Here is a 24,352-nt window from a genome sequence, read left to right as displayed (position 1 = left end):
TCTTCTAACTCATAAAATACTAATCACCAGAAGACTTCCCGGAAGTCGTCTAGACCCTAAATATAAATCCTAAACTCAAAAAACTAATTAAATAGAAACAAACACTTCATTAAACTTACAAAATGTTTAATATACACAAAACTAAACATATATATGTCAAAATCTAAATTTTCAAAAAAATGTTAAGTTTCCAAAATCTAACCCTAAGAATACATACAATACTACAACATATGTTGTCAAACACTAAACCAAAGAATATCATGACTCACTAGTTTTACTCGTCTATATTGAAAATAATTCAATTTTATTTTATTTTAATTTATATCACTTACAATTGTTTATAATTACATAATTTCAATATTTTTTACAAAATTTATAAATTATTTTTAGTATCTTATATATGTGATGACTTACATAACCTCAGACGACTTACAAAATCTGAGAAGACTTTACGGAGTTATATCATAAAAATGAATTATGGTTTTTTGTTTGGTCATAAGGAACTGGTTGTAATTTCACTAACCTTTTGGGTTACTTTTGCATTTGATTCAAGTTTGGAATACTTTTAGGGTTAAAATCAAGTTTTGAGTCATATTTAACAAATTCTCCTAAAAAAAGTTGTATCTAGAAACAATATTAAAGTTTCAAAAATTTACTGCCAATTATGTAACCTTCAAAGGAGAAACAAAGTAGTGGAGAGATCTACCCATTTGTCAACAAGCTTTCTAAGAAGAGCAACACTAACTGCTAATCACACAAAAATGAAAAAAAAAACACTTAGAGCATCTCCAAAAAAAAGTTTCTATTTTAAAGTTTGCAAAACTCTATATTTGAAGTTTCAAGGTGTTTTTTTTTCCAAAAGCAAAATTTCAAATTTAACTTGAAAATTATTTGTAATTTACGCTATAGTCCTTATATTTTTTATAATTAATATAAATCTACAAAATATATTTATTAATAACTAGCACATATATAAAAACACCAAACACTTAGAGCATCTCCAAAAAGATTTTCTATATTTGAAGTTTCAATGTGTTTTTCTCCAAAAGCAAAACTTCAAATTTAACTTGAAAATTATTTGTAATTTACGCTATAGTCTTTATATTTGTCATAATTACTATAAATCTTTAAATATTTTTATTAATAACTAGCACATATATAAAAATATTACAGTAATATTACTTGATAAAATTTTACAATAAAATATAAAATTATAAATAGAAATACATAATTAAATATTAAACTACAAGAAAAATACCACATTATTCCATAAAATTATTTCCGTGACGTTTCATTTTCGGTTACATAAAATTTGTTTCGACAATATTTTAGAGGTTCCGGAGCAAATTTACTAGAGTGTTACTGTTGTTGTAATATTTAACTTTGTGTAATAATTATGTTTTAATGTATCTTTTTAAAAAAGTTTTTCTATTAACTTTCTTTTGTAATATTCTTGTTCTCTAATTCTAGTTTTAAAATATTATAAATATTATTTTATAACTTTTATTTAAATTTATGTGTAAAATTTGAGTTTATAAAAATTAATTTGGAACTTTTGTGATATACGCAAGTGTTAAAGATTAAAACGATAAATAAGAAAATACTTCAAAATCATAAATATGATGATGTGTAATTAATTATAAGAACCAAAAAGATGAAATTTCAAATTTGGAATTTTGAGTAGTGAAACTTCATATTTGAAGTTTCACTCTTTAAAACTCTAAATTTGAAATTTTGAAATTTACTTATGGAGAGCAAAAAATTATATATTTGAAGTTATAGAGTTTCTTTTGGAAATGCTCTTAATCTTGTTTAATTACATCGATTGGCAAAGTTTCTCAAAATCTTCTTTGAGGTAAAAAAGTTCCTGAGGTTTATTTCTGTAAAATCTAATTAGTTTGAGGTTTTAATATTATTTCTCATTTCTTCAGTACCTTTCTATCAAAGTAAAAGAAATTAACGCGTCGGCTCGGCTCGAACGCGGCTTAATAGTTGGGAGGGGGGAAACGAAACTCGACGGCAGAGAGATCCCAAAACCGCAGTCTCAGACCAAGCTTCGCATCTCTCTGTTGACTTTACCCACAAGTCAATTCCAAAACCCTAGCTTCTTCTCCCCCCTCCCGAGGATTCTCAAATCCTTATCTTCTTCTTCTTCTTCTTCCTCTCTCTCTCTCTTTCTCACAGATCAATCATCGTCTCCTCTCTGATCCATAAGCTCCCGACGATGCCAAGATGCCACTTTCTCCGCCATCTCTTCCTCCTATTATTGCTAGTACTGTCACCATGGACGCCTTCTTGCGCCGCTGAATCCTCCAGTCTCATCTCCGTATACGGACGAGCCGCTAGCAGATCGCTCTTGTCTTCGTGAGTTTTATCTTATAATAATGATGTTTTGCTTTCTGTTATTGGTTGTGATGTGTCTTCTGTCTTTTGTAATCAGTGAAGAACCAAACACGGAGCTTGTCGTGGATCTCTCCGGGAAAGTGTCCTTAATCATGCACCCATCGAACAAACCAATCTGGTCTTTTTCATCAGGATCCCCCATTCATTCCTCCTATCAGGCTCCTCTTAGTGTTGTCAACAACACAGAGAACGCTACTGAGATAAGCAAAGCCTTCGTTGTTGAGTATATAGACAACTACTCTGAGGTTACTCCCACTGATGATGGCTATACTAGAAAGGTATGAAAGCAATGCCGGATGAAACACTCGTCACAAGCCCCCAAAATTTTAGAAAAAAATTATATTACATAGGCCCCAAATTCGTTAAAAAAATAATAATTTTGACCTCTTGAAATCTTTACTAAATCGTCTACGTCCTCCAAAATACTCTGTTTAACTTCTATCTCACACATTTCTTTAATAAGTGCAGACGATGGAGGATTTGCTTAAGGAGATGCCGCGTGTGACTGACGATGGTCTAACTCTTGGGTCCAAAACATCTACTACTTATTTAGTTGATGCCTTATCAGGGAGGCTGCTCCATGTTTATAAAACCACACAGTCTTCAGGAGATAACAAGAACACTAACGTTATGGTGAAGCCCACCAGCGCTGATAATCTGGTCAACCTACAGCTTCTCATCACGCGGACAGACTCCAAACTAGAGCATTTTGATAAGACCTCGCAGAAGCCTGTGTGGAACGTGACGGTTTCTCACTTCCGAGCTGATTTGCGCTGCGATTTGGCTTTCAATAGAGACAAGAACCTCGGTCCTGAGATTCTCACTGGTATCTATATGCCGTTGCGGTGTGGTGGGAATCACACTGACATACGTGCGCTCGTTAGATCAGGGGTTTTCATCAGGGTGCCTCAGGATCAGCGAGTGGGCTATGAAGCGAAAATGCTGCCCTCTGCAGCAACCAGAGAGTCGAGGAAGTTATGGGAACATGATGTGTTTGCCAAAGGTTTCGGATGGTCGCCGGTTAAGTTATTGGTCCCTTTGTTTGTTCTGTGTGCTGTTGTTATCACTGTTTTCATAAAAAGATCTTCGTCGAGCGGTGGTGATTTGAATTCAAAATCTGGACCTACCAAAAAGAAGAAGAACCGTAAATCAAGGCAGTCAGAATTTGAGCTCATTGAAGGAGGTCAAATGTTACTAGGCTTCACTAACACTCCAAACGGTGCAGCTGATGGGAGAAAGATTGGTAAGCTGTTTGTATCGAATAAAGAAATCGCAAAGGGAAGTAACGGGACTGTGGTGTTTGAGGGTGTTTACGAAGGCCGGCCAGTAGCTGTGAAACGGCTTGTTAGATCCCATCACGAGGTTGCTTTCAAGGAGATTCAGAACCTCATTGCGTCTGATCAACACTCGAATATCATTAGGTGGTACGGTGTGGAGTATGACAGGGATTTTGTTTACCTCTCTCTGGAGCGTTGTGCGTGCAGTTTAGATGATTTGATCAAAACCTATTTAAATGTCTCTGTGACTAAAGTTTTGGGAAGCAGCGGATCTACAGAAGCTGCGAATGAGATCAAACTGGTTTCCTTGGAGGGTGGTGTTGCGGAAGGAAACAATTTGTGGAAAGTGGGAGGCCACCCGTCTCCTCTCATGCTAAAACTAATGAGGTTAGTCTTGGCTTCAGGCTCTATGCATATGTCATAATATTCCTGGACTAAGAAATGGTAGCAACCTTAGTGAGATGGCCTTGATAAGTGTAGGCTATTAAAAAACTTGTTTGCTGATTAGCTTGTACTGTTGTGATGCAGAGATATAGTTTTTGGGCTTGCCCACTTGCATGAGTTGGGAATAGTTCATAGGGACTTGAAACCACAAAATGTATTGATAAGTAAAGGGATGAGTTTGAGTGCAAAGCTTTCTGATATGGGCATTAGCAAGCGTCTAACTGGGGATATGTCATCCTTGGGTCATTTTGCCACAGGTAAATTTTTGTGTGTTAAGAACATAATTACAAGAAAACATTTGCTAGTGTCTAGACGTGTGGATGATTGTTGGCTGAACATTTTACGATGCTTATGAAACTACCTTTATATATATATATATCTGCCGTTAAAAAATTGCAGGTTGTGGTAGTTCTGGTTGGCAAGCACCAGAGCAGCTTCTTCAAGGCCGCCAAACACGAGCTGTGGACATGTTTAGTTTAGGATGCATCCTCTTCTACTCCGTAACTGGTTGTAAGCATCCATTTGGAGACGATCTTGAACGTGATGTCAACATCGTGAAGAACAAAGTTGACTTATTTCTAGTAGAGCATGTTCCCGAAGCTTCAGACCTGATCTCTCGTTTATTGAATCCAAACCCTGATTTGCGGTAATGGCTATTTTCTTCTCTAACGACTCAAAATATCACTCAACAAAATCCCAAAATTTTTAATGTGGTGCCTGATGTTTGCAGTCCTAGTGCTAAAGAAGTATTGCTCCATCCAATGTTCTGGAACTCAGAGATGAGACTGTCTTTTCTCCGGGATGCTAGTGACCGAGTAGAGCTTGAAAACAGAGAGGCTGATTCTGAGATCTTGAGAGCAATGGAGAGTACAGCTCCAGTGGCTATAGGAGGGAAGTGGGATGAAAAGCTAGAGCCTATCTTCATTACTAACATCGGACGATACAGGCGTTACAAGTATGACAGTATCCGTGACTTGTTACGTGTCATCAGAAACAAATTGAATCATCACCGAGAACTTCCTTCAGAGATCCAGGTTTGTCTTTTTAAGCAAAACCCTCAAAAGACTGTAAGGCACATGAGGTTAAACTGGTTATTTTGAAACTTTTTAAATGTCTTAGGAACTTGTCGGAACGGTTCCAGAAGGATTCGACCAGTACTTTTCTGTTCGGTTTCCGAAATTGCTGATTGAAGTCTACAGAGTCATCTCTGTGCATTGCAAGGAAGAAGAAGTATTCAGAAAGTACTTCAAATGCAACAACATGTAATATAAACCAATCCGCTCTCCAGCCCTTGTTTGTAATCCATGTTTGTTGTTGCTACATATAACATAAAATTAACTGCTATCTATCTAAATTGATTGCTGTGTGCGTTACTAATCTATGTAAACATAATATATCTCATGTAAGGCTTGTGTTTCAAATGACATTATGCAACAAAGAATAAGATTTGTATATTTTAATGTTTGTTTTCGTAGAATCTAGCAGAGAGAGAGTACTTGCGAATTTTTGTTTTAATATGCAGGATCAGTACGAAAGAGAGATGATGGATAGTGGGATCCAAGGTGATGATTTTAATGGAAGGGCTTTGCAGAAGTTGGTTCAGTCAATGGTGCTTCTGGAAAAATGCTTCATAGTTTGGGTCTTGTTCCCGATGTTGTGACGGTAACTAAGGTGAATGGAAGTTCTATGCAGTGTGTCTGAGGCACTCGAGGTTTTAGAGAGAGTGGAATGCCAAGGAAGTAAAGTCGATGTTGTAGCTTGTAACACCTTGCTAAAAAGGTACTATGCGCTAGGTACAGTTTATTGATTGCTGAAAAAACTACAATCCGTTGCTTGAAAAATTGTTGAATGGTGATTTTCAGATGGCTTGGTTGTTTTTCTTACGAATGGTATTGTCCTTGAGTCTTCTGGGTGGAGTTTACTGATGTATTTGTCTCAGCTTATTGCAGGACATAGTAAAAACTTAAAGCTGAAGGCAGTGACAACCTTGTTTGAGGTCATGGTACTGCATCTGCAACAAATACAAAGAACGGTCTAAACAAAAGATGGTTGTTCTGAAAATCTGTTTAAAGCAGAGAGCTTAAGGAGAAAAGGAGAGCCAAAAACATTACAACACCATGAGAAAAGGGCAAAATGGAGAAATGTACAACATTAAAATGGGAAAATGTTTGAAGCACCCATCCATCAATTAGAAGAAAAAAAAGACAAGACATAGCAAAGAGTGGAGAGAGTCTCCTCCACTTTTTGAGGTCACAACTCATTCTGAGTGCTTCCTCTCTCTTTTTTATTCAAAAATCCACAACTTTGAAAACATAATCCACAAACCTCGGATCAAGCTGTGGAATTCAGACAGGGAAAGAGAGAAGAGAAATGTCGTGTTCATCCTCGTCTGGATCAGATGAAGAACATGAGGGCTTCGATGCTTACCGTAAAGGTGGATATCACGCCGTTAGAATCGGAGACCAGTTTTCCGGCGGACGTTACATCGCTCAGAGAAAACTCGGTTGGGGCCAGTTCTCCACCGTTTGGCTTGCCTACGATACTCGCACTTCTGTACGCTTCTCTCCGCTCTTATACTATCTCTCGTTTTACTTTGCCAACAAGATCTTAAATGCAGTATTCGAATTCATAAATATGTTTTTTTTTCTCCTTATGGTTCCCTGTAACCATTAGTGTGATCTGTTTTGGTGCAAGATCTTGGCTTCTTATGAATTAAATCTTTCAGAAAAAAATACATAGTTCTGAGTTTGTGGGGATCATGGTTCTGGATTTTGTCACTCTACTCTCTAGTTTAACAACCATTGCAGTTTGTTTAAGGAAGAAACTAGTGCTCTGCGTGTTGTGCACGTATGCGTATTAAATGCCACTTTATGAGTGTTTCATCAACTATATGCTCATCTCATGTTTTCTCTCTCTCTTCTGAGGTCAAACCAGAGAAGAGGAGAGTTCTTTACCGTCTCTAAAACAGGAAAACACTTTTTATTCTCTTACATTCTCTGATGTTTTGCTTAGAATGGAGGAATGTATGTTCATGTCTATAGATTAGAATTGGAGCAATAAAATTGGAACTGAAACTAAATTCTACAGCTGCTTTAAGGGTTCAAGGACTGACCATGAAATTTTAGGGCTATGGGCGATTTAGTAAAAGTTTCAACAAAATCTTATTTTTTTACAAATCTGGGAATCTAATTCCTCTGAAAATTTTGGAATGAAACATTCGCTTTGCCCAGGACCTGCTCTGGCTCTTTCACAATAGGGATCCTCTTTTTTTTGGCTCTTGTTTCCATTAATTATTGTTTCTTAGGGAAAATGCCTAGGAAGGTAACACTTTAGTTTGCGGATTTTCTTTGCCCGATTCTTGCTTTTGCGCCTGAGAAACGACCTACTGCTCAACAATGGATGCAACATCTGTGGCTGAATCTCGGGACACAGAACATATTGAAGCTCAGATGAGGAACTTGAATATCAAAGGTTGACGACGTGGGAAATTTTTTATCCTATTTTTGGCTTACAAATGATATACTGTATATCCTATTTTCATTCCTTGGTTCGTTTTAATTTGAGTGATTTTTATTCTTTATTTGTTTCTACTTCAATTTTTTACTAAATTTTGGGGAGATATGAATATGATCAACGACTAACTATTTATTTTTTCGGTTCTCAAAAAAAAAAAAGTTCTCTAACATATAAATATGTATTTTATGTCATTCACGGGTATAACTAGCCCTGGGCTTTTCAGTTCTGTTTCGGTCTTTTCGGTTCTTCAGTTTTAGAGGTTTAGGATAACAAAATTGAGAATCAACTTATAATCAAGGTAATTTTGGTTTCCATTCGGTTTCGTTTTTTAGTTAAATTTGGGTTAAGAAGTCATAAAACCGGGATTTCAGATTAAATATCATTTTCCGATAAATTTTGGATAATTCAGATACTTTTAAATATTTTGGATAAACAATATTCTAGTAATTCAATATTTTGGGTATATTTACTTATAAATAATATTTTTAAATTATTTGATTATTTGAAAATTATATATAGTTAATATTTATAAATATATAAACATATTATAGAAATTTGGGTACCCTTTCGATTCTCAGTTTGGTTTCGGTTCTAGAGATATAAGATCCACTAGTATAATTGATAAGATCCAAACCCGAACCAAACCTCATTTTCGGTTCCGTTCTTCGGTTCCGGATAAATTTTCACATGCCTAAGGGTAACTAAGTATCGGCATACAGATATTCAGTTGGGTTTAGATCGGTTTTCATCGGGTCTAAGTCATTCCGGTCTTAAATATTTGTATCCATCTAAATATTTTTAATTTTTTATTTGGTTCCAGATTTGTTTCTTTTGGTTCTGGACCAGTTTGGTTACAAATATCTTATACCTATAAATACCTGAATTTTTGGGATATAAGTCGGATCCGATTTGTTTCGGTTCTTTTATCCAAATCTTGTTAAAATTTAGATGAGAACTCATTATAATTATCTAGATTTTTGTAAAATAACCAAAATCAACTATTAATAGTTAAAATTAAGTTGTGAAGTTGAAATTAATTTTCCAGATATTTTTATGACTCAAAATATTTCTATTAGATTTCAGGGAATATTCAAACATCGTTTTTGGCATTAAAAAATTGTCTCATCCGAGGTCTGTTGTAATTTTTACATTACCAAATATTATATTTACTCTTTCTAGGCATACAAAAAATATTTCTTAATTATCTTTAATAATTATGTGCATTGAAACACTGTTTGCCATATAGTTATCTACATCACGAATTTCAAAATGTGACATTATGTGAATTTAAAATTAAGTACATTAACAAAAATTTAAAAAACAGTTTATTTATTTTAAAAAGCTTATTTGCAACAAAAAAGTATATATAATATAAACCATTAAGTTTTATCTTCTATATGAAAATAACTATTTATACTATCATGCTACATTATGAAAGGATGAAGTTGGTTTCATTTTTATTGCTTGAATGATGATATTCATCTCAATGTTCAAGCAATAGAAATATTATTTGGGTTTATTAGAGATGAAGTTGATTTCATTTTTTTCCTTTTATGATTTTCGGTGTAGATCGATTAAATATTTTTCAAATCCAATGTCTTTTCATGTATCATATGTAGTAAGCACTTTCATGTTTCTTTTAACTTTTCTCAACTTTCATTTGTAATCATAAAGATGAAACTCTTTTCGACACGATAGTGGTTTCTAATGCGTCTATGTCCACGTTCTTCCTAATTGTTATAATTGGATTATGCAATTTCCACTTTTGGAAATGAAGCATATTCAGTAGAAAAAGATTGATGGTTCATTGCCAGGAGTTGATTATTCTGTTTCACGAGGTCTTGCATCAATTCTGAATATCATGTTCATTCACTTGTGTGGTAGTATTGCTGCAAGACTATATTTCCTGGTTGAAATGTTGAGAGCGTTTTCTCTAACATATCATAGTTACTTACATAACTATAGTTACTAACAGTTTGTAATCATAGAATCAGATATTGATCCACTCATGTTTATTTTTTGGTAAGATCACTTATGTCTGGTAATCGAACATTTTTCAATGATTGTCAAAAATTTACAAAATTATTTCTGTAATATATTCATATTTTAAACTACCAAAATGTGATGTTATACAAATATCATGACTTTTACATTTTTCTCAACAAGATTTCTGAATTATCAATAGCTTCTAAAATCCGGTTTTTCTTAGGTGCATATTTGCACAAACTGTCCATCATATAAGTATTCCACATATATCGATGGTAATATTTTTGAGTTCTGTCAAATTTGAGATGATCGCTGTATTTATATATAGTAATATAAAAATATGATAATGATAATTTAAAGGAATAACGTGAATGCAGAATTTAAAGGTAGAAGCTAAAGAGTATATGTTAAAAAAAAATTAAATGCAAAATTAGAAAACTAAAGTACAAAAATTAAATGAATAATTTAAGTGCAAAACTTAAAAATCAAAATTTAAATGATATTAGAAACAAAACCACCCGTTTCAACCACAATCTAACATCACAATTATATTTTTCTCTAAATTTCAGAGTAAATAGTTCTCTAGATGCGATAGGCATAGTATAACATATGATCATTTGATCGCGTGATTAAAAGTTCATCATTTATATATAATCCTATGTATAGTTTACTGGCTAACGAATTACTCTCTCCGTTCTTTAAAATTACATATTCTAGAAAAAAAAATTATTTCAAAAAGATCTTTTTTTTTTTATTTTTTTAATACATGTTTTATTAACTAATTGCAAACTTCAAAAAACTTAATTGCACTAATTGATTTTTTATTGGCTTAAAGTTATTGAAAAAAAATAAACACAAAAAATTATACAAATTTACTGTATTTTATTAAAATGTGTGAAAAATATAGAATATGAATCTTTTAGGAACCGAAGGAGTATATTTTAACCAAATATATAAGTTATTAAACAGTATTAGTCAACAAAAGTGTTATTAAATAGTATATTTCGTAGTGTGTAAAACTTTATTCTGTCTTTTATTTTGTAATTTATTTTGTAATTTATTTTGTAATTTATTTTAATATCATTATTTTTAAAAAGAACAAAAAAGCACGAAAAATCAAGTGAAACTTCAAAAACATTAGAAAAACTCAAAACTTTAACAGAAAATAGATATAAAGTTTAAGTTAAGTTGTGAACAAAAAAAGAAGTTTAAGTTAAGTTTTTGTACATAAAGTTATGGTAATTGGATAAAACACTAAAATAATAGGCTTTTCAACATTAAAAATTAAATAAGTAGCGTTAAAAACATGAGGTAGAAAAAAAGTAATTAGCTAAACAGGCTACATGACAAAATGAGTTTTTTACATTTACGCCACGCTAGGACAAACATTTAAACGTGACAGATCATTTTTGTGGCTACCTTTGTCTTTAGAAATCGCATTTACTTTTGTCATTTGCATCTCAAGTTACGTATGAGCACGTGGATCTGCATGTGCCCAAGTTGTCTTCACTCATTAAAATCCAAAAATAGAAATAACAAATTTATTTTCCTTATATATAGATTTACCGCTCCGACTTCATATAAATATATAATCATTTATATCATAAAGTGCCAAATAAATTGATTGTTTAAAACTTCTTTTGTTTTCACCAGAAGTGTCATAATATTTTCACAAATCTTAAAAAGACCATTCAATTTTTTATATTTTATCTCTAACTGATTTATTCTTTTATTTTATTTGTAATTAAAGATTAAAAAATATTAATGGTAAAATTTCATTACAACTATATTTAAAAACAAATAATACTGACATTTTAAATTAAAAATTAATATATAATAGAGAAAATATTTGTAGATTTTTTTCTGGAAAATATACATTTCTCAATAAACATAATTTAATTAAAAAACCCAGATTTATTTTATATAAAATCAGAAATAGAGTTAAAATTGATAATATATGAAGTAGAAAAAATAATTTATTATCTACGAAGAGAGAAACACCTGAAAACTTTAATAATTAAATTCATTAAAATTTGAGTGATTGTGATTTTTTTTTCCTTTGAGATCTGAAGTAAGTTTTTTTCCAGTACAGTACAATGTTAAATTTCATAAACAAGATTTGACCTATTTTTATTCAGGGTCTAATAAATACCATTTTTTATCCATAGCTAGTATCACAAATATATATTACTCAAACTAAAAATACCAGTTAAAGCGGTTCTAAATACTTCCTCTATTTTAATTTATTTGATGTTTAAGGAAAAATTTTGTCGCAAAAAACTGATGTTTTTACTATTTTAGATAAAAAAAACTTAACAATGTGATATTTATAACCAATTGCATAATACTGCATTTTTATTGGTGAAATTAATTCTGAGTAATAATATTTTTATGTAACCAAGACAAATTTTATAAAAGTTGATATTTTTTATTCTCTGCATTAACTTAAACATCAAATCATTAGAGTAGTTAACAAACCCACCAAAAGTCTTGAATAAGATTTTGGATGGATTTCTATGAGAAAGATGGAACTGGGAGAAGAAAATGTCTTAAAACAAAAGAAACATAAAACCCATTTTATTAAATTAGTTTCTTCGGTTAACAAACCCACTAAAATTTGTCTTGAATAAAAAGAAAACGTTTAAAAACAAAAGAGAGCCATCAGTTTTATTAAATTCGACTCTCAGCTACAAATCCCAATAAATAGTCATAGGTTCAACAAACACTCACGATGATTCAACTACCACATATACTATATAAAATCTACTCCTTATGTATCTAGCAAATACTCCTATACAAGCAGCATACATCCAATCACATTACCCAAAAAAGCAGAACCAAGGAAAATAAGAAACAACATTCGGATTCTACTGAAAATAGCAATGTTTCTGAATCTGCACTATTTTTACCTCTTTTAGGTAAAAGAGTTGATATGAACCTACACAACTTTGTCTTCTGCTTCACACACATTCCTGTGACTTTTAGATCGTAACACTTCCATTGTAGTCCTGCTATGATCTCACCTGACCCACACCACCATTAGAACCTCCCGTCCGAGCCAGGGAATTTGTGATGATTCCGTTTTCTTGATCCTTAGAGGCACACATGCTCAAAGGTAACTTCTTTAGCTTCACTCTTCCTCTTCTTTTCCCCAATGTTCTACTCTCCTCCCCTGTTTTCTCCTTCCCATTAACTCTTGTTCTGTCTACTTCATCATCCGTGGAGGTGTCTGAATCCACAACACCAGCAACATCATTCCCATCGTACATAGTACTACTACTAGTCACTGCGCTATTCTCATACGTAGCTACACTCTTTAGCTTCTTGTTTCTATGCCCGGTCAATACTCTAGGGGAGTTGTTTATAGCTCGGTTCAACCTACGCGCTAAATCCTCATCTTTCGAATACATAACATGAACGGGGACATGTTTCTTCTGCTTGTTCTTCCTCTCCTTCACCGTCTCAGCCGGAAAAGAAGCGAACAGTTCCAACGCGCTCTTGGCTGCAGCTACGGCCTTTGAAGCAATGATGGCTTTCTCATCAGCTGCGGCTCTCGCCGCCTTTGCGATCTTTACCGCTAAAGCAGCAGTTGCTTTTAGCTCCTCCGGAGACCGACTCTGGCCGTCGGTGAGTTGGGAAGTCAACAGATTGTCGAGATGGGTGTGCACAACGGTGGAAGCAGAGGAGGAGCCGTTTGAGTATGAAGTAGAAGATGAAGAAGATCCGTTGGAGTTCTGTTTCTTGAATCCGGCGAGTAATCGCTTCCGTGGAGGTAGAAGCAAATCGGAATCAAGCTGATTCATTGTCGCCATTTTTTTTTCTTCAGACAAATCTCTCTACCGACCAGCTTAAACCCAGAACCGATGAACAATACAGGTCATAAAAATCAAGATCAGAGTTCAGCAAACAAAAACGAATCCAGAGCATCTTGTTATCCAGGGAATCCTCAAAACAAATGATCCAAATTAAACAGACAACAACAACAACAAAATAAAACGAATCCAAAAGCAGAATCTCGATCATATGACACTCGATCAAAGATCATTTCGTAACAGTCAAGAGTACAAGAATCAAATATGAAACAATTACAAAGAGTGGCAGATGCACAAGCGGTTCTGTGTACCTGAAACCTTCTTTAATTTCCCCGTTACTACAAGATGAATTCACGCGGCTTTTGAAGTTGCTTTATCATCTATGTTAATGGAAGCAACAGAGAGAAGAAAGAAGGAGATTAGGGTTTTCAGAGGAGAATGGAGGGGGGGAATATAGATAGATGGAGGAGGAAGGAGATTGTTTGTTTCCAATCTCTGATCCATTTTCGTTTTTATATGTAAACCCTACCGATCGATTTTTAATTCTTTTCTTTGGCTTACGTTTATTTGTTTATTTTACATTTACCCCTCTCTCTCTCTCTCTCTCTCTCTCTCTCTCTCTCTCTCTCTCTCTCTCTCTCTCTCTTTCTCTCTCTCTGTCCGTCTCCAAGACAAACGTGCAACAGAAATTTTTTAACCCGTCTTTCCCGTTTTATTACATTCCGACCAACTATATTAACGGCCGTCTAAATTTTCTAACGGAGCTACATAATTGGCATTCAACTATATCTGTTCTGGTCAGGTTTTTCGAATGTTCGGTACCATACTTTTAAGTTTCGTTCCTGTCTTACATTTTTACCAAAAAAAAAGTTTCGTTCCTGTCGATACTTAAAATGTACTATTCTTTTAGCAAAAAGAAAGTAAATAAAATGTTCCATTCTGGTGGAATTTAATTTATTCCTATCTCGGATTAGATTTTACCAACTATCTGTAATTACAAAAAAAAACTAAAAACATATCAAAAATGTATAAAATATTTTTAAATATATTAATTACTCGAAACCTGAAAACTACACCATCTATACATAATTTGGTTGTTCAATCTAATATTAGGCAACAAAAAACAAATAAAAGAGTGACATATGCTAAAATTTTATTCTATAAATCTATCTATACTATTATTTGCAAAATAATTGTTTTCACATTGAACTCTCACGTTAAAAGATATACATGATAATGCCGCAGTTACCCTTAATGAATTTTTATAATAATTTATTATATAACGAAAACGAATTTTATATTAATAATATTAGATTTATATTTTATATTAGATAATTGATTATGGATAAATATAATAAACTGTCGAAAACATATTTTTAAAAGGTAAAATAATTCTTATATATATATTGTGTTCTTATCTGAAAATATAATTTTTTTTAATTAAATACTAAACAAACAAAAACATTTATATAAAATTAAAATATAAAAATTTATAATTAAATACTAATGAATAAAAGACATTTGTATAAAAATATTTTCTAAATTATTCCTATATGTGAGTTTTTTTTTTTAAATTTCAACACAATAATAAGCATATATATTTGATAGATAAAAAAAATTTATATATAAATATTTATGTTTAAGTTAAAAATTTCAAGAACATAAACAATAATTTATCATGCTGGGTTTTCGAAATGATAAGATATAAACTAATAAGTATTCGTAAGAAAATTATACCCTTAATGAATGATAAATAATAAAAAATTAAATTTATTTTTTAATAATGACATAGTAATATATTGTTTTTAGATATCAAAATATCTCAACTTATGTCATCTTAATTATGTAATTATGTATAATAGTTTTTTTTCATTAAAGCTATTAGTTTATGTTAATAAAAAATTAAATTTATTTTTTAATAATGACATAGTAATATATTGTTTTTAGATATCAAAATATCTCAACTTATGTCATCTTAATTATGTAATTATGTATAATAGTTTTATTTCATTAAAGCTATTAGTTTATGTTAATTAAAAAAATTATTCTTTAGAATATTAAAATATCCTTTTTATGAAATCAATATATATAATATGACCACGTTTTATATTTTATAAATATTTCTTTTTATATATCTGATTTGAAAACCAATATAAAAAAGGAAAATAAAAAAAATCAAAATAACAAATATTATCAAAAAGGAAAAAAATGTTAATAATGACATTTTTATAATTTTTTTATAATTCATTAAAAATATTGTTGTAATTAACTTTTCTTTCAATTGACGTGAAATAATATGAAACTGATTTCTCAAATAATGTTACAGAGATTGGAATGAATTTTCTTTTACTTGATGAGAAAAAATATATATACATATATAATTTTTTTATTATTAAAATTAATTTATTGTAAACTACAATTCAAAGTTGTGTGCATCATTCTATTCTTGAAAAAATTTGAGACGGATTACATGCTGGCCTAATTACATGAGAGGAATTTTATTGAATATATAATTTAACGTGCCGCGAGATTGCAGTAAGAACTACAAAGTCCGCGATTATAAATTGCAGATAAGATTGACTGTGAAAACAACAACTGCATGTGCGAGACAGCAATTTCCTCAAAATATCCAGTGAAATTTTTTGACTTCAAATTATGATAATTACTCAGTTGAAAGATACAACAAAAATTTATATGATAATATTCAGATTCTTTATATAATTATATAACATTACTTCTTACATATATAATTGGATACTAGGTAATATTTATGTGCTCATACGCAGATATAAATTTTACCAAAATAAATATATTATAACTTATAAGAATAGATTAATATTTTCTTTTAAATTTTAAATCATTTTGTACATGTATGCTTTGTTATAAATAATATGATTTTTAAGTTAAAATAATATTATGCTATTTTAGTAAGATATGTTGTTTTGAACATATAATGTATATGTTTTCTTTGTTATAAATCATTTTGTATATGTATGCTTTGTTATAAAAAATATGATGTTTTCAGTTAAAATAATATTATGCTATTTCAGTAAGATATGTGGTTTTGAATATATAATGTCTAGTTAGTTTGATTATTATTTATATATATTGGATTGCATATACTTCTTTAAATTCAACTATAATTTTTGGTTCTTAATAAATTAAAATTTTGATTAATTATGTTATTTCTATTTAGTTTAGTTATTGTCTTAGATTTGTAAATATATTTTAATAAATTTATGTATAATTTAATATATGTTGTTTTGAGAATCAAAAGAAAAATTAAAATAATGTGTTAATTATGTTCAAAGATATATAAATGAATATAAGGATAATTTTTTGAAAACTCATTCATATATAAAGTTTTCAAAAGAAGTAAAACGTAATAATTGATGGAAGTTTTATTTTCATTAATAAATATGCTTTGAATCATTTCGAGGTTTTATGTATACAAAGAAATAAAATATTAAAATAAATAATATGTTGTTATTTTAATTAGATCGTTAGTTTTTGGTGTAAGAATTTGGATTGGTCTAGTTATTAATTTTATATGTATATATATATATATATTTTCCTTAAAATTAATAAAAAGGAAAATATTTAAAATAAAAATTACAATAATTAACTCAATTCATGAAGGTAATAATGTAATAAATTACTGTGATAATTAATGTACGTGCGACACATAAAAAACTGACTTCTCAAATAATATTATAGAAAGATCCAAAATATGAAAATACAGTATAACCTCTTTAAATTAATACTTTATAAATTAATGTACACTAAAAATCTCTATAAAATAATACAATTTTATAGTCCCAAATTGGGTTTTTGGTTCAATTAGTATATCGATAAATTAATATCTCTATAAATTAATAAAAAAATTATAGTTTTGGTGTAGTCCCAACATTATTAATTTATAAAGGTTTCACTATATCTCTACACATGTCCTATATTTCTCTAATTTTTTTGTTGGGAAGGTAATATTTTCCATTCATAAGTATTTTATTCTTTTATCCCCTATATATTAATCGAAGATTATTTAAAAATTTGTAACCTTAAGTTTGTATTAATTAAAAAGAGATCTTGCGTAGTTGTCACTTAACTAGGATGACAATTTAGCTTACGTGGCAGCTTAAAAATTAATTTAGCTTAAGAATCAATTGAAAAAATGTTGGTCCAAATCAAATTAATAGGGAACATTATATTAACTCAAAATATAAGAAGTGTGTATTATTTCCTTAAATAAAAGCTACGACATTATCTAATATGATTAACATATATATGACAATTAATGACTATGAATAATAAAGATTTGATAACAATTTTTGCATCATTCTTCATTTATGTTAATTTTATATTATTAAAAAAATTAAAAAATCACATTAACCATATAATAAAAAAATTATTTTTTTCTTATATGTTATATTTTGATTTTTTTAAAGGACTTTAAATTACAAAAATGAAGAAAGTTTATATATTATATTTTAGTTTCTTAAACAACTTTAAATTACAAAAATGAGGAAACCTTATATGTTATATTTTTCTTATATGTTAGATTTTTTCTTATATGTTATATTTTGAATTTTTTAAAACGACTTTAAATTACACAAATGTATGTTTTCCTTAAGTAAACGACTAAAAAAATTAAAATGACATGTATCAATTCAATGGTTGATCTTAAACCTTTCAAAACCATACAGAATATAAATGTTAAAATAATTTAACTGTAGAAATAATACTGTTTACTTTTTTTAAGAATGTGTTATGTGTAAAAATAAGATTTTTATGCGATAATTTGTTTAATGTCCAATCCGAGCAGAATAAACCTCTCGAAAGTCATCTGTCTCCACAACATAAATAGCCAAACAGCCATTCATAATGTTTCCTCACAACACAAATTTTAGTACTTCACCTCTTCCTTCCTTTTGTAGACATGTGAATGGAGCCAGTGGCTGTTGGGAGGGACCCGCCGCCGAGAATTTTCCAGACAATATAATGTCGAAGTCTGCCTCGTTCACGACAACCTCGGCCACTCTTTCTGCTATGTCCGGCCACTTCACAACGGAACATCAGTTTCTTTCCGTTCAATCCCGGGCGCTTCAGTTAGCGCCAATACTTTTCAACGGCTCTCACTGCCTCTCCCTTAACAGACGCGTCGTTATTGGCCTCCGGTTTCGAGAGCACCAATAGATTCGCTTCCCTGCCGCTCCAGCGCCTCCCTCGTAGTCCGACTATGAAACCTGTCCATGTGTCGGGTCTGTTTTTACCTGGTCCGATCGAAAGCGGGTTGGTTTCAGGTCCGGTCGGGAAAAAGAAAAAAGATAAAGCGAAGAAGAGGCGTACGTTTTCAAAACTCAAGTCGAATAAGGGATTTCACGCAGTCCAAACCATTTTCACCAATATGTTTTCTAACAACCTATCTCGATCAAAGAGGAAGGGGATCGAGCCAATGGATGGTTCCGATTCAGACAAAATCGAGTCTGCTTCGGAGGAGGAGCCAAAGATTCAATGGGCGCAGGGGAAAGCAGGGGATGACCGAGTGCACATCATCCTCTCGGAGGAAAACGGTTGGCTTTTCGTTGGAATTTACGATGGATTCAGCGGTCCAGATCCGCCGGACTATCTTCTCAACAATCTCTACACCGCCGTGCTCAAAGAGCTCAAAGGCTTTATAACGCCCCGACCCGCCCACGGCTAATGGGCCACCCACGTCCGCTCTCTCGGCCCATGGGCTCCATCCCGTCTGACGGTCGGTCCGTTAATTTTCCAAGGCTTAGAATCATTGTTTACTGACCCTGCAATCACCACCCGACCTTTTTCCGTGTTTTGGCCTCACTCGCACGCTATCGCGAATCACTTCCCGATAGGTCACTCATCCTTCCACTACTCCAACTCAAGCACGCTTAACTCTGGAGTTCTTTCAGGATGTGCTCCGGAAAAGGTAAGTCAACTTTGGTGACATAGGTAGCCAAATCAATTCTCTTAAGCCTTTTCACATATCACAACTCGGGATGTTACAGGCTTGCTATGGAACGATAAGCTCGAGTCCGATGATCTTGGATCATATAGCGAAATTAATGAAGAGTTTCAGAGTACACTCGAGCATGATTTTTATCCGGGAAAAGGAAACTGCAATATGATGAAAGGAGACGCTGTTGCTTGTGAACCAAGAAACAGAGCCGAGAATGTGAACAAGTTGCCATGGAGGTGCGAGTGGGAGCATAACTCAAGAAGCAACAATAAGAATCATAATAATTACATGGAGATGATTAACCACAAAGACGTCCTAAGAGCTCTTAAACAAGCGTTGAAGAAAACAGAGGAAGCGTTTGATCTAACGGTGGATGAGAATCCAGAACTAGATCGTGCGTTCTTGTGACGTTGATGGAAGGAGAAGATGTTTACGTGATGAGCGTTGGAGATAGCCGAGCGGTTTTGGCTTAAAGACCTGATCTCGGTAGGACGAAGTTGCAAAAGGAGCTTGATATAATCATAGAAGAGAGTCCATTGGAGTCCAGAGAATATGGAGCACAGCACAGACGTTGAAGACGTGAAGCATTCAAATTGTTCTGTTTCTGACCGACAGTAATTAATGAGAAACTGATTATATTTCTTTTTGTGATGCAACAGGAGGTGAGAAGAATCAACAAGGAACATCCCGATGATCCATTTGCGATAAAGAATGATAGAGTGAAAGGTTATCTCAAGGTCACTCGTGCATTTGGCGCTGGATTTCTTAAACAAGTATGTATAAACACGATCTCATTTAGACGTGTGTTATTTTTTTTTTTTTGAACAAAAGACGTGTGTTAAACACATGTTTCTTCGTTGTCCAAAACTTTGACTCACGTTCAATCGAGTTGTATATTTTCTAAACACTTTAAATTAGGCGAGAGCGTTCGGCTCCCAATCGGGTTTCGATTTTGTCCAATCAGATCTCTATTTTTTGGGTTTATCAAAATTAGCTCCATTCAGTTTATATGAAAATTTGGTTCGGAACCTGTTCTAGTTCTATCGGAGTTAGTAAATCTTCAAAGAACTGGTACAACCGGATGTACTTTCGGTTTAAAAGTACTTAATTTATACCTATTTTATAATCAAAACATAAGTAAAATCGGTTCTTCGGTTTTAAAAGTACTTGATTTATACCTATTTTGCAACCAAAACATAAGTAAAATCGATTCAAAAATAAGAAAAAAAAAACATCAAACGTGATCATTCAAAATCAAAACGAAAGATAAACATATTTATTGATAGAAAGCATAAAACGAAAAATCAAGTTCTCAAGAAATGAAAACATTAACAATAATATCTTAGTGTATTTTGGGTACATATTATAAATTGAGATCATGTTTGGTACAAGTTTTTTTTGGATTTTGAATGTTTCGGGTTCTACCAAATATAAAATTTAAGTTCAAGTTCGGTTCGGATAATATCCATAACCCGAAATACCATAAAACAAGATCCATTTTGTTCTTATGTCAGGTTCGAATCGGTTCGGATTCATTTTTATCAGATCGGATTCGATTCAGATTTTCAGGTTTGGTTTATTTTTCCGGCCCTACTTTAAATTATCTATGATGATTTATATGCCATAATGAATTTTTAATTAATATTGAAATATAAACATATAACTTATAGTTTTTGTAATTTGTAGTATTTTAATAATTTACTGTTATTATTATTATAAATTAACCTACAACAAAAACATGAAAATTCTTAATCTCGTTCTGACTAAAGTTATAAATTCAATTATTTTCATTAAATTAATCAGTTTATGAGTTTACGTGTATGTTATATGATATGAAAATGACTAAATATATTTCATTTATTAAAACATATCTATATTAATTCAAATTATTAAAAAAAAAATATGAAGCTTGATATTGATATGTGTATGATGATGTGTTACTATTAAATTCTTAGATCATTTCCACTTTTATTTTATGTGAGAAAATAAATTTGACTAGATTTTATTTTAAGGAGTACATTTAATTATAAATTATTTACTCACTTGAATTTAACATTGAAAATTTATTTTCCTTATATATATGGAAAATTAAAGTCTGAGGAAGAATATATTAATTTAAAAACATATATATGGATAAGCACAACTGTTTAAATTTACATAATTCTCGAGAAGTTTTTTACAAAAAAAAAAATATCATTAGATTTATGTGGCCGCCATCAATACTCATCTTCCTCATTCTATCGATCGTTTCAATCAACCACCTTCCTCTCGCACGTGCCAGAGGTCAGTGGTGTGTGGTATCTCCATCGGCGACAGATGCACAAATGCAAGCTAATATTGACTGGCTGTGTGGTCATGGACATGTTGTGTATACCAATCAAACCGGGTGGTCCCTGCTTTGAACCAGATAATCTTAGAAGCCATGTATCGTTTGTAATGAATCAGTATTACCAATATAACAGAAAAACCGAAAAAACATGTTATTTCAGTAATACCGATATATTCGTTTTTAAAGATCCAAGCTATGGTGATTGTGAGTACGATTATTAAGAAAAAATATACTAATAATGTTGATTGATAATTCGTGGAATGCATTGTAGAATGAATGATTTCACGAAATGTTTTTTAATATAAATTATATACATCATGCGAAATATTATGTAAGGTTAATAAAAATTAAAGTATTTCGTCATTCAGAATTTCAGATTTAGTCAATATATTTAACTTAATGACATCTTCAATATTTTTTGGGAAATTTGCAAAAAAAAATCACATTCTTTGTCCCTTGATTTAAAACCAACCTAAATTAGTTATTTTAGTATAATATTTGCCAAAAACCTGAATCTAACCCTTTAACTTGAAAACTTTTTTAGTAGGATAAATCTTCTCGAAATGCATTATTCAATTGGACATCATGTAAAATTAACCAATTACAACAAAAACATGAAAATTCTTAATCTCGTTCTGACTAAAGTTATAAATTCTATAATTTTCATTAAATTAATCAGTTTATCAGTTTATGTGTATGTTATATGATATGAAAATGACTTTATATATTTTATTTATTAAAACATATCTATATTAATTCAAATTATTAAAAAATTAATATGAAGCTTGATATGATATGTGTATGATGATGTATTACTATTAAATTCTTAGATCATTTCCACTTTTATGTGAGAAAATAAATTTAACTAATTTTATTTTAAGGAGTACATTTAATTACAAATTATTGACTCACTTGACTTTGACATTGAAAATATATTTTCCTTATATATGTGGAAAATTAAAGTCTGAGGAAGAATATATCAATTTTAAAAACATATATAAGGAGGATAGGCAAAATTGTTTAAATTTACATAAACATCAAGAAGTTTTTTTCAAGAAACAAAATATCATTAGAATTATGTGGCAGCCGTCAATACTCATCTTCCTCATTCTATCGATCGTTTCGATCAACCACCTTCCTCTCGCACGTGCCAGAGGTCAGTGGTGTGTGGTATCTCCATCGGCGACAGATGCACAAATGCAAGCTAATATTGATTGGCTGTGTGGTCATGGACATGTTGACTGTATACAAATCAAACCGGGTGGTCCCTGCTTTGAGCCAGATAATCTTAGAAGTCATGTATCGTTTGTAATGAATCAGTATTACCAATATAACGGAAAAACCGAAAAAGCATGTTATTTCAGTAATACTGGTATATTCGTTTTTAAAGATCCAAGCTATGGTCATTGTGAGTACGATTATTAAGAAAAAATATACTAATAATCTTGATTGATAATTCGTGGAATGCATTGTAGAATGAATGATTTCATGAAATATTTTTTTAATATAAATTATATACATCATGCAAAATATTATGTAAGGTTAATAAAAATTAAAGTATTTCGTCATTCAGAATTTTATATTTAGTCAATGTACTTAACTTAATGACATCACCACTACCTTCAATATGTTTTGGGAAATTTGCAAAAACAAAATAACATTCTTTGTCCCCTTGATTTAAAACCACCTAAATTAGTTATTTTAGTATAATATTTGCCAAAAACCTCAATCTAACCCTTTAACTTGAAAACTTTTTTAGTAGGATAAATCTTCTCGAAATGCATTATTCAATTGAACATCATGTAAAATTAACCAGTTACAACAAAACATGAAAATTCTTAATCTCGTTCTGACTAAAGTTATAAATTCTATTATTTTCATTAAATTAAACAGTTTATCAGTTTATGTGTATGTTATATGATATGAAAATGACATTATATATTTCATTTATTAAAATATATCTATATTAATTCAAATTATTAAAAAACTAATATGAAGCTTGATATGATATGTGTATGATGATGTATTACAATTAAATTCTTAGATCATTTCCACTTTTATGTGAGAAAATCAATTTGACTAATTTTATTTTAAGGTGTACATTTAGTTACAAATTATTGACTCACTTGACTTTGACATTGAAAATATATTTACCTTATATATATGTAAAATTAAAGTCTGAGGAAGAATATATTAATTTTAAAATCATATATAAGGAGGATAGGCACAATTGTTTAAATTTACATAAACACCAAGAAGTTTTTTTCAAGAAACAAAATATCATTAGAATTATGTGGCCGCCGTCAATACTCATCTTCCTCATTCTATCGATCGTTTCGATCAACCACCTTCCCCTCGCACGTGCCAGAGGTCAGTGGTGTGTGGTATCTCCATCGGCGACAGATGCACAAATGCAAGCTAATATTGATTGGCTGTGTGGTCATGGACATGTTGACTGTATACCAATCAAACCGGGTGGTCCCTGCTTTGAGCCAGATAATCTTAGAAGTCATGTATCGTTTGTAATGAATCAGTATTACCAATATAACGGAAAAACCGAAAAAGCATGTTATTTCAGTAATACCGGTATATTCGTTTTTAAAGATCCAAG

At 31.3% G+C, this 24,352-nt stretch overlaps 2 protein-coding genes and 1 pseudogene across 2 annotated transcripts; 2 read left to right on the top strand and 1 right to left on the bottom strand.

The window, feature by feature from the left end:
• Positions 1–1,990: 1,990 nt before the first annotated feature.
• LOC106447048 (serine/threonine-protein kinase/endoribonuclease IRE1a) lies at positions 1,991–5,586 on the top strand. The gene is made up of 7 exons (XM_013888894.3): positions 1,991–2,364; positions 2,441–2,681; positions 2,872–4,067; positions 4,209–4,381; positions 4,524–4,770; positions 4,855–5,158; positions 5,244–5,586. The coding sequence occupies exons 1-7, from the start codon at positions 2,225–2,227 to the stop codon at positions 5,388–5,390; spliced, it is 2,448 nt and encodes an 815-aa protein (XP_013744348.2). The 5' UTR covers positions 1,991–2,224; the 3' UTR covers positions 5,391–5,586.
• A 6,772-nt stretch (positions 5,587–12,358) lies between these two features.
• On the bottom strand, positions 12,359–13,981 carry LOC106447050. Its single transcript, XM_013888897.3, has 2 exons — positions 13,750–13,981; positions 12,359–13,473 (listed from the first exon to the last, which is right to left on the bottom strand). Exon 2 carries the CDS (start codon positions 13,436–13,438, stop codon positions 12,638–12,640), a length of 801 nt encoding a protein of 266 aa, XP_013744351.2. The 5' UTR covers positions 13,439–13,473; positions 13,750–13,981; the 3' UTR covers positions 12,359–12,637.
• Positions 13,982–17,071: 3,090 nt separating this feature from the next.
• LOC106447051 lies at positions 17,072–21,698 on the top strand (annotated as a pseudogene).
• Positions 21,699–24,352: the final 2,654 nt, after the last annotated feature.

This window comes from Brassica napus, chromosome A6 (assembly GCF_020379485.1).
Source record: "Brassica napus cultivar Da-Ae chromosome A6, Da-Ae, whole genome shotgun sequence".
In the NCBI taxonomy this organism is placed as follows: Eukaryota; Viridiplantae; Streptophyta; class Magnoliopsida; order Brassicales; family Brassicaceae; genus Brassica; species Brassica napus.
This window is presented reverse-complemented; position numbering and strand designations above follow the sequence as displayed.